Source organism: Odontesthes bonariensis, chromosome 21, assembly GCF_027942865.1.
Source record: "Odontesthes bonariensis isolate fOdoBon6 chromosome 21, fOdoBon6.hap1, whole genome shotgun sequence".
Classification (NCBI taxonomy): domain Eukaryota; kingdom Metazoa; phylum Chordata; class Actinopteri; order Atheriniformes; family Atherinopsidae; genus Odontesthes; species Odontesthes bonariensis.
Window position 1 is genome coordinate 10,126,155 of NC_134526.1, and position 11,126 is coordinate 10,137,280.

The window sequence follows — 11,126 nt, forward strand, 5'->3', positions numbered from 1 at the left end:
GGATAACATCTCAGTTCACAAACATGATGAGACAGAACCAGTGCATTTAATACCATAGATCTCCAGAGGAAAAAGGAAAAAAAAAGAAGAAAATAAACATCATGACATAATTGAGGTGGACAAAACATGTACAGATTGGGAACATACTGTTTTGACAATAACTACAGAGTGATTATAAACTTGAAAAGTCTGTTACAAATTCAGCAATATGTTTTCAATACAGTTGTGATTTTGGTCAATAAAACAAATCTTGCTTTTTGTATTTGCCATTTTACATTGATGATTCAAAAACATTACACTTATGCTAAAATTACATATGAGTGACAATGTTAGTAGAGTACTATTTACTGTATATGGTTTGATATCATATGGACGATTGCAAAACCTTTATGTCTAGGTTTTAAAATCATACTGACCAGCCGTGTCAAAAAACTAATAGTGATAACAATATTAAGAAAGAAGTGTCCATTCCTGCTCCTCTGGTGGAAACCTGCTAATCTTATTCAGGAAGTTGACCAGGAACAACACAAAGTGAAGGATGCTGCATGCACCTCAATTCAACAGTGTCAAATGACCATGATGGAAGCTTTTATGGTGCACTGGGAAAGCAAGGGGGTAGCAGAGAAAGGACAGGACCAATGAGCCTGTTTATATTCCTCTATTCATTTATTTTCCTCTACACAAAACACAGTAAGGTGAACAAAATGGCCCTTTTAAGTGCCATTGGTAATGACTGATCTTTTTTTTTTTCCTTCCATGAATGGGGTGTTTATTTTATTCCCTCCAAGGTGACGTCAAGTGTCCATCATCAAAAGAGAGGTCATGGATCGATAAGTCTAGGGATTCAAACATAATTCTGTAAAGAAGCCAGTAGGTTGATTTCGTGGTCTGTTGATCGGTTCACCAGCTGGAACCATCAGTGGGGTCTGGCAGTTTACTGGCCAGTGGGCTCACTTGCCAAACAGTTAATTGATGCCGATAGGGTAGTTGGTCTGACCATGGCTTGGTTTGACCAATGGGATGTTGTTTGACAGCTGGCTAATATCTTGTCTGGTTGATCGAAGCTGTAGATTAGATGGATCTGCTGATTCATTGCGTTAGCTAGTTCCCACCCCCACAGCACTGGCTGCTTCTGCCCTGCGGCGCAGCTTCCTGCAGGTCCACACCGCCTCTGCCTCGTCCTCCAGCGCCTGTTCCACCCTGAGGCTCGTTCTTCGGAAGCTTCTTGGCTGTTTTGAAGAGCGAAAAAAAAACAATGAATATTTGCCTGAATGTAACATGAAAACAACACCTACTGAATGATCTTTTTTTCTTTAAAAAAAAAAAAAAAAAAGATGAATCATTTTATCTTGGTATTAAAATAGCTTGAGGTGAATATGATTATTTTTAAAGAATCCAGGGAAATCCGGTGTCTTATTTTGTCACAATATTAATTGCGCTGACATTAGACAAAGAAAATCAGCAAATGCTCAGCTAAACAATATATTTATTAATCTGTGAGTATTTCTATTTATTCCTCTCTCCATCATACATGAAAAAAATAATAATTTCTTAAGGTTTTGGGCTGATTATTGAAGATGCAACTGAAATGCCACACTGAGCTCTGGAAAATTGTACTATGCATTATTCACTATTTTCGGACGTCTTATCTAACAAAAATATTTATCATTTAAAGCTAAATCGTTCATCAAAATAGCTACCAAATGACTTTTTATTTGACTCATTTAGCTCATGGTTGTAATTCTAAGGAAAACGTACCGATAGCCATGAAAATCTCATTGACGTTCATAGCAGTCTTGGCTGAAGTTTCCATGAAGAGCAAACTGTTGTCATCTGCGTACGCTTGAGCTTCCTAAGCAAACAAATACAGGACACATCTAAGGACATATCTATCTATCAACAGTGTATAATAATCTTTTCGAGAACATTGATGAAGAACTGCAACAAGCTTCGACTGTAAACATTCCCGCTGACCTGGAAGTCTACAGCTCTCTTGCTGGCCAGGTCTGCTTTGTTTCCTGCCAGTGCAATAACAATATTGGGGCTGGCTTGTCGCTGGAGCTCCTTCACCCAGTTCTTTGCACGTGTGAATGTATCCTTAAATAAAAAAATAAAAAAAAGAACCATGCTATAATCATAAGACACTGTGTTGAACTTTAAATCTCTGATGTAACTTTTAAATGCTGCATTTGACTGTAAAAACGAAAGAGCAAAGTTCTGCCTTTTGGAATTAAGCAATCATCAACCTCGGTTGGAAGACGAGGGTTAGCAAACAGATGACATAAGTCTTTTCGCGGTCCTGGCTGATGTCCCGCTAAAGTTCACGTAACTTACTGTGTTGGTGATGTCGAAAACCACAATGGCAGCCTGGGCTCCTCTGTAGTACATCGGTGCCAAACTGTGATACCGTTCCTGTCCTGCAGTGTCCCAGATCTCAAACTTGACTGTTGTATCATCCAAACATACCGTCTGTGTGAGGAAGGCAGCTGGAAGTAAAGAAATTAAATACACACATAAGAAAGAGAAGAGGAACACAGAAAGCTGGAAACTGACTTCTCCTGAGGTGGACTCTCATTGTTTGAATTTGTGATGTAAAGACAGAGTCGGTGATACAACTATGAGGAAAAATTTAGTCACGGCAGCTATAACAAGACAATACAAGATACTTAGCTTTTTGGGAAATGTAGTGATATAATGACCACAGTAAAAGGAACAAAATCTTCCTGCAGAAGTATAGTTTGTACTGCTTAAAACAACTTTCCCCCAAAAAATAGGATTAGGAACATCTCAATCAACATATGGGAACCAGAAAAATAAATCAGTATTGTGGAAACAAACAAAAAGAAAGCAAGTCACACCAAGTAGATTAAGAAAACACAATAGTTTATGAATGGTGGCACAAGTGCATTCATCACACAAATCAGCCAGCGGTCACATGATGGACGAAGCTGAGCTCATTCTTACATAGCACATGCTTTAAAGCTTTGTAATCTTTGACCAGCTAAACACAACTTCAGCAGAATGCAAATATGCTGACTTGTTTTTAGTCTTTGGTGAATATCCTGCTCTTACACACCAACGCAACGCTACTCATGAGCAACCCGCCGCAGGACGAATGAGGGAAAAAAAGTCAATCCAACGTGAAGTCAAAGGGAAACTTACTTCAATTACTGTGGTGACAACTTAATTTAATGGCTCTAAAAAAAGCCAAAAAACAAAATTCTTCCTCCTCATTCTTCAAATGCACTCATATGGAAGACATGGCTTCAATCCTGGTCGATAAGGGTTAACTAGAAAAGCATGGATGGCACCAATGAGACCACAAACATGGCGTTCCAGCTGAATTTTTGATCTTTACTGTCATGTTTGATATCCATTGGTCACTCAATAAAAGACTCCGCTGATAATCTGTTCATTTCTGTGAGCGACACCAGAGCTTTTGTATTAACTTGTTGTCTGAACACACGGGGCTGAAATGTGTGTTTAATATTGAGTGTTGAAGCCTCGGATTGCCAGTAGGAAAGGTGTGAGTGTAGAAAGAGGAAAAAAAAAAAAAGCAGCAGCTCTGTCTGAAAAGTCAGCAGTTCCACAGGAAACCCAACGCTGATGTTTGTCCAGCTGGACTGAAGATTTACATTTTACATCCACATTAAAATGTTATCTCCATTTTGCTCCTGAAGTTACCATACCATTGAAAGCAACTCTCTAACGTCTGCCTCTGTGTACATTTCTTTTTTTTAACATCACAGAAAGATGATTACATTGCTGCTGTGAAACTCAGATCTCTTTAGATCAGCTTCACTCAACAACAGGAGGTCCAGAAAGTCCCCCATCGTTGCCTCGACTCCTTTTTGTTTCCAGTGACCTCACAGAACCGCTGCCTAAGTTTTTGTCCATTTTTGGCTAAAAATAACAAAATCTTCCTTCAGATCTTTTTGGACAATTTTCCTTTAATCTGTAAGCCTTTGTGCCGTGTGAGGAACTTGGTGTTCGTTCGAGTCAGGTTATCCTCTGCAAAGAACTGGTTATGCCACTCAACCTGCCTAAACTGAGAACAGAACAGATTAAGAGTAAAACGTTCCTCTGAGCTGGCAAGGACACCATTTGTTCTGAATCAGCACTAACACAAGCAAGTTTTTTTTTAAATTTCTTTCTCCCCTGGTGTTTGTGTATGCACGAGAAAAAATATTTACAGCGAATTTATATGACACCATGGTGGATTTAAGACCAGCTGTACTTTGAAAAAAAGGCTGACCAGAACTTATCTAAGAGAATACTGTACGTGAGGGAAGTTATCGCCCATTTCCAGCAACATCCTTTTTACAAATGTCACTGGTTATGATATTTTTGAATATCAGAAATGAGACCAGTACACTAACAGTTTTTGACTCCATACACAAAAAGATGTCGCCTTTTTAAACAGAACACAGGGCAGAACCAAACGATTGAATCAGAGAAGAAGGCCTCACCTCCGATGGTGCTCTCTTGGTACTCGTGGAACTGGCCTTTGACAAAGCGCAGCACCAGGCTGGACTTCCCCACTGCCGATTCTCCCAACAGCACTAGCTTAAACTGACAGATCTTGTTGCTCGCTGCAGTGCCGTTGGTCCGTGCTGGTCCACCTCGCCCTGCCATAGTGCTGTGCTGAAAATTGTGAAAAAGAAAATGTTGCCGAGGGATGAGGCTGGTTGGTTGACTTGAGGCTTGGGCTTGGTGCAGGCCGGTGAAGCTGAGGCCGAGCAGAGCTAGTTCAGGTCAGGCAGGATGTGCCGGGGTAAGAAGAGGCCTCACCAGTGGGAGCTGGAAAACACAGCACATTCAGTTAAGCTCCTTTCCCAATAGAAAACAGGCTGCCTATTAGAACCACCACAACATCTGTGAATCCAATATGGAGTCAAAACAAGAAGAGGCCTTAAATACTTAAATCCCCACCGAAACAGAAATTAGCCCTGACAATATTAAGGATGAATCAATCAAAATATTGTGTAGGCGTAAAAATGTGTCAGTACTAAAGCTTTTGTTTGGACTCCAAAATGTTATCCAACACTTTAAAATCTTAGCTGTTGACACAAAAATCGCATCCCACTGGGCACCGAGGTAAAGAGTTAATTATTTAACTTTGTTTAGTATAAACAAGTGCTGGAGGAGAACACTTAGTGTCTGAAGTGAAACTGTGTCTTCTGTTTTGCTCCCACAGGCTGTGCTCAACGTAAGCTGTCAACTTAGTTCACATGTACATGCTGGAGAAAACCTCCTGCTAGAACATTTCAGCTTTTGCTCAAGTAAAAGTATAAAATACCAATAAAGTATAACACTGTGCAGTAAAAGGGGGCTGAAGTATGTTTGCAGTTTCTTAAAATCAAAGACTGAAACATCCTATTTTCAGAAGAAAGGGCTGAGTCCTTATAACAGAGCTTTGGTGCATCATGCACATCATCCTTGAAGTAAATCTAAAAATAAACTAGAGTCCACCTGTGTTAAATAATGATTTAGCATAATTAGTAAATCATACAAATGAGGCGTTTATGGTTTAGAATAAAGTCAAAGCCATGAGTTCAAGAGAATTGTGCGTAGAGCTGCAAGATAAAAACGAAGAGAAACAGAAGCACTTTTTAAAAGAAACAAATCCAGATCCACCGACAATCTGCTTAGATGTCGACACCCAACCGAACTGAGCCTCGGTCAAAAAGGCAACAAAGAACCTGATGATTAGAGTTCCTTTGTGGAGAATGTAAAACCATGTGATCAGTATGTGATGGTAGGGTAGCGAAACCGAAGTCAGTCTTCAGTCACATAACAGCCTGATGCTGGTTTGAGAAAATAAACCTGAACGATTCTTCAGTCATGAAAAGAGAAATTCCACCATCACAGGACTCCGAGTATGAATTCTCTGACCAAATTCCGAATGGCACGAGGAAAGAAAAGCGGACACTGAATATCACCTCATCAGTACCATCCTTTCATGGATGCTGGGCAGCTCAAACGGTTGAGTGGGCTTTTGCTTTGTGGCGTCACCCCCCCTCCTCTCTCCGCTTTCTCTCTTTCCATGCAACTTTTAAATGAAGGCCCCTCCGGTGTGACATGGTGATGGCAGCATCATTCTGTATAAGGCAGATGTTATGGGACAGGTGCTGAGAGTCTAATCGGGAAAGAAAATGTGGATGCAGAGAAACTCAGGAAAGGGTTTCATTTCAACAAAACAAGGACAAAAAGTGTACCAATAAGGAAACAAAAAGAAAAGGCTGTGCATCATTGCTCACCATCAAACCTAGCTGCTTCTTGGAAATACCCCCCCAATAAATAAGCATTAAATGTTTGTTGCGGTGACTCATTTCTCAACTAACATCTAGTCACAATTTCAATATGCAAGATCTTTGTGGCTGTTTCCAAGTGTTGAGACGAAGCAGATAAAAAATAATTTAAGATTAACCTACACCACAAGTTAAAATCAAACACTAGCAACTTTCCACTAGCCATATTCAATCATCAGAAGACTTGATGGCATTAAAAAAATGTTCACCATGTTTTCAGATAAGTGACATCGTGAGAAAAGAGTGAAAAAGAGTGTGACGTAGGAAACTAAAACTTTAAAAATGTTTCAAGTCAAATTCTGTACAGTTGCGCTATAAAGTTTTAGAAGTTTTACGTGCCCAGAGAATACCACAACCACGGCGACTTGTTCTCTTCACGTCGGACAGTTCTGGGTATCTGAAACCTTGCCGAATCTTTCTTTTTTTCAGGGTTATACACATTAGGTCAGCCAGCTTCTGCTTGCTTAAAGGACAGGAAACAACTCAGCTCAAAGCAGGAAGTGAAGATTGCAGAACATGTTTTTACTGCTGAGCACAATAAATCCAGCGCTGTTCAAGGAAGAGCTCAAAGCAGAACCACAATAAATACCGGAGACAAGCAAGAGGCCAGACCATTTCTGGAGGAGAGAGAAAATGGAAGGAATAAGGAAAACTGATTCGGTTGTGTAAGGTTTTTTCTCAGCTCGCTGGTGAGCAGAGCTCAATCTTCAGCATATGACTGGAGAATTATTTAGAACACGCATGTTTTATTTGACGGTGTAGAAACCATACTGCAGACATTTGTCAGGTCAAATTTATCTTCAGCGTGCTTCCAAATCTTTTTATTCCAATTCAACACTGCATTTAAGGTCACACTGGACTCTGGAATGAGCAGACAAACAGTCTCTTAAATTCACAGCACAGCAAAGATGACAGGGAATGAATGCACTCTGTTCACTTAGGTAAACAACAGTCAGCTGAGCTGACTGCATCGGTTAACATTCCTCATTAGAGGAAGCAATGGCTGTCTTTAACAGGTTCAAGACATGTAGAAAAAGTTGTGAAATTACAGGAAAACTTTCATAGAAAAATGTGAATGTCGCTGGCTCAGTGAAACTGGATAAGATAGATAGCTAACACAGTGGTGTTGTACAGAAACATTGCTAAATACTACATGATGCTGTCACTGATCGAATGAGCAGATCAAAAAGAGGGTTTGACCAAAAGAGCCTCAAACAGCACATTCTACACCCTTCTGTAAGATTTATTTTGCCATAAACACAGACCACATAATCCATGTATCAGCAGGAGAATGATTACTATGTTAAATCATATACAATATACCTTCCTAGAAATAATTGTAAAAACCACTGAGGGCCACAGAAAAAGAATGAATTCCACTGTACAGGATGTAAATGGTTGAAATAGCAGATTGGCCCACATTTTCTCACAATGAGACAGATCTGCTTCACACATCTTAAGTATAGCCTGCGACAAATGCTTTGATGACATCCCCACTGGGCTCTTAAAACTTTAATAAGGAAGTGGGTCAGAGAGACAGTGGGACGTGGGTCAGAGGAAGGAGAAATAACAAGAAGAAGGTGCAGGCAAGAGACTCTGTGAAAAATTCATCATGGCCACTGTGTGTTCTGCTGCCAGCATCATACAAGAAACCAGCAGGGATTACAGTGCATTTAACACTTAGACAGAATAAAGTGTGCAAAAATATCAAATATTAAATTAAAAATAAGCTTTTATGCTTTGTATAAACTTATATCTTGGCCTCTCAAAGTCAAATGACAGGATAAGAGTTCAAAGCTCATGGTCAAACACACATTTTTATGAAACTTAAGCACTTTACTGCAAACTGGACTTTAAAATTGTAGTCATATTTAGGAGTAGTGCGAGTTTGCATGTGGTGCAGCGCTTATGTTCAGATTAAATTCAAATTCTTCTCTTCATCCTTAGCTTCTTCAAAATAACATTTTCTACAAACTGCAACAATTAAGAGATTTCACTGGCAAAGAAAACCCTTTTAAATGTGTACACGTCATCAGTTATGACTTGCCCCAATGAAAGGTTAAAAGAAATAATAATTAATAAATAAAATCAATTATTAGAACATTGAGGGCAACGTGAGTGTACTTGCATGCATGTTTAAAGGGAACATAAGGTCTCACTGGGTTAAGAAGTCATCCAACAGCCTGCTGTCGCTATACCAGTTTCAAGAAAACGAGCTGAGACATGTGCCATTCACTGAATCTAAAGGGTGGGGTCCAAGAACAACTGGTAGTATCTGATATGCAGGGTTGCATACCCATTCTTCCTTTGTTTAATGATCACAATGTCATCCAGAAGAGGTAGCCTATGTGTTCAAGAACGTTTTCACCCAAGATGACAATAAAAGACGGAAAAGCAGAATCATTCTTAAGACCGCACTTGAAAGACAACCTTGATCCAAGATGCTTTTCCAGTTTGAGTTTCTAGTAAAAATAATTACTTTGAAAAGGGACAGTTAAGTGGGAAAGTGGTGACATAACACAGGACAAACAAACAGGATATGCATCACAATCACTTTGCAAGGCCAGGAGGAAATCACAGGCACTTCCTTTTCTTGCGAGTTCTGTGTGAAAAGCTAAGGGACCAAAGCCAGAACCATGACTGGCCATAAGCCCAACCAGCACCTTGTGATGAAGTACATAATAACCCAGTGACAAACGACTTTAACAATTACCCATTAAAACATAAAAGATGTCTCAAAGGTGCCACATCAAATATTTACTCACATTTAAAACTAAAACATTAGCTTGCTGAGGCAGAACTCACCAAGTGACCTAAAATGCCCTTTGTCCCCTTTAGTTTTCACACATTTGCCCTTTAATAAGTCAGGGACGTTTCATTGCAAATGGAATATTTCTTATTTGATGAAGGAAGATTTTTAAAAATCATGATGTGGCATTCTGCAGCTAAAAATGTAGATATGACAAGAGTGTCTTAAAACAAATGCACTTCTACCATGAACAGCTTTATATATAATAAGTTGCAGCCAACACAGCTCAATAAGAAAGTTGGACCCAAAGCAGAAATGTCATGCTTGTGGGGGTTAAAATACTAGGCCGTCAATCCTGGTTTGTCAAGATAGTTAGCCACTATATGAGGACAAGGTCCACACACCATACACAGAAGAGCTCAAGCAAGTACCGATAAACTGTAAATCCTCTTCTGTCTCAAAGGTCCAAGCTCTGCTCCGGTTATTAAGCCATAAACAGGAACTATGAAGGTGCACACGTATGTGATTACATTAGCTATTAAACTGCCATGCAACGCCAACAAATTCATTTGCAGAATTGCTACAAAACTTATCTCAGCAGTAATGATTATTTTATAACGAGATGGCACTGCTAAAAGTTAAAGCGTGTTGGCACACAGTGGTCTGTGACTGAGAACCTGAAACCTACACGAGCAAGTTTCAATGTATGGTTAACCAAAAAAAAAAAAAAAAAAATGAAAAAGATGAAAAAAAACTGACAATAAAACGATTACAAAGCAATAAAAAGGCTGTTAGACGACCTCCCAGGTTTTCCTTAACAGGGTATCTCTGAAGAAAGCATCTGGTAAATGCATTTTTGAGTTGAATTGTTAACTGAAGTCTCAAAGACAAACACCGATTATCAAGTAGTAAACCGGCTGCATGAAAGGGTGGTTGTTTCGTTCATACCACATGATGTTAGCACGTTGTACACCCCTTACCGCAGCTGAGATACAGCTAGGTGGCAAACTAAAAAGATCTTTCTGGTTTTGACCAGCTGTAGCAGAGGTGCCAACTCAAAATCCTACCAAAGTGGACAGGTTTGCTGTTTGACCAAGACAGACAAGATAATCGATCAAGTACTCAATTAACAACTGTTAAAAGATACGGTTTAACGTACTAAATGATATCATTAACATATGATGTCATTAACGTTGATGCCATAACACTTGGAAGTTGTACCAAACAGTTGGCTAACAACAAACAAAACACCGACTATCAATCGTATTGTTCACCTAGCTTTAGCCCTAGCTTGCCGGCTTGAAATAAAAACTAATACTAATGCTGCGCAACTCAAAGGTAAACTTGACTTCTGATAGCATTAGCTATGTTAGCCGCCATAGCCCACTGTCATAAACGTCATTAGACAACTTTCCTTTTCTCGGCCGCACATCGTCAGCTGTTTGACATATGAGAAACTCGGGGACCTCATTACGCTGTCTGCAGCTGGCATGAAACAATGTCATATGTTTTCTCATCAGGTCTTGTGGCACGGCTTCATAGATAGTTGTTTAATGTGTGATCTCCCTGGGCTAGAAGCTCGGAGCCGCACTCGATACAGTCTAATGGACATTTAGGCTGAACCCGACTTGGCTGGTCGGTGGTGCAAAATTAGACCAGACCAGGGTTAACAGCTCTTCGACAAAAAGTCTACCATATGTTCAGAGTTACTCTTCCCTCCCATATTAAATCATTTCAAGTTGTTTGACTTACATTACTTTTTCTTCTGGCGCTGATCTCATCAGCAGCGGCTGTCTTCTTCTTCTTGGGCTCTGGCCTTCCCTTCCGGTTAGCAATTTTTCCGGGAACCTCCCACTTTTTGTCAGTGGTTGTCTGACCAATGATAACAGCAGCTTACAAAAGTCAGCTATTCAGCGGCACAAAATGTTTTTCAGGGTTTGATCTTTTATGTCTTCAGTTCAAACTTAGAAATATTAGTCCATCCATTAATATACACTGGCTTAATTGCCATATAATCATTATGCAGATATTTAGAAATTATTCTAAACCCTGTATTGCTCAAATAG

At 39.7% G+C, this 11,126-nt stretch overlaps 1 protein-coding gene across 1 annotated transcript; it reads right to left on the reverse strand.

Annotated features, from left to right (window-relative positions):
- Positions 1-27: 27 nt before the first annotated feature.
- Positions 28-10,916, reverse strand: rab5c (RAB5C, member RAS oncogene family). The gene is made up of 6 exons (XM_075453903.1): positions 10,813-10,916; positions 4,470-4,800; positions 2,335-2,486; positions 1,975-2,097; positions 1,759-1,852; positions 28-1,229 (listed from the first exon to the last, which is right to left on the reverse strand). Exons 2-6 carry the CDS (start codon positions 4,633-4,635, stop codon positions 1,102-1,104), a joined length of 663 nt encoding a protein of 220 aa, XP_075310018.1. The 5' UTR covers positions 4,636-4,800; positions 10,813-10,916; the 3' UTR covers positions 28-1,101.
- Between the last annotated feature and the right edge of the window lie 210 nt (positions 10,917-11,126).

Bases quoted from the DNA above. Each gene is read 5' to 3' on its own strand.
- rab5c (XM_075453903.1), bottom strand. From the start codon at position 4,635: ATGGCAGGGCGAGGTGGACCAGCACGGACCAACGGCACTGCAGCGAGC. The intron at 2,098-2,334 runs GTAAGTTACGTG...TTTTTATTTAAG, and splicing joins TTTTCGACATCACCAACACA to GATACATTCACACGTGCAAA. The intron at 1,853-1,974 runs GTCAGCGGGAAT...TTGTTTGCTTAG, and splicing joins AGAGAGCTGTAGACTTCCAG to GAAGCTCAAGCGTACGCAGA.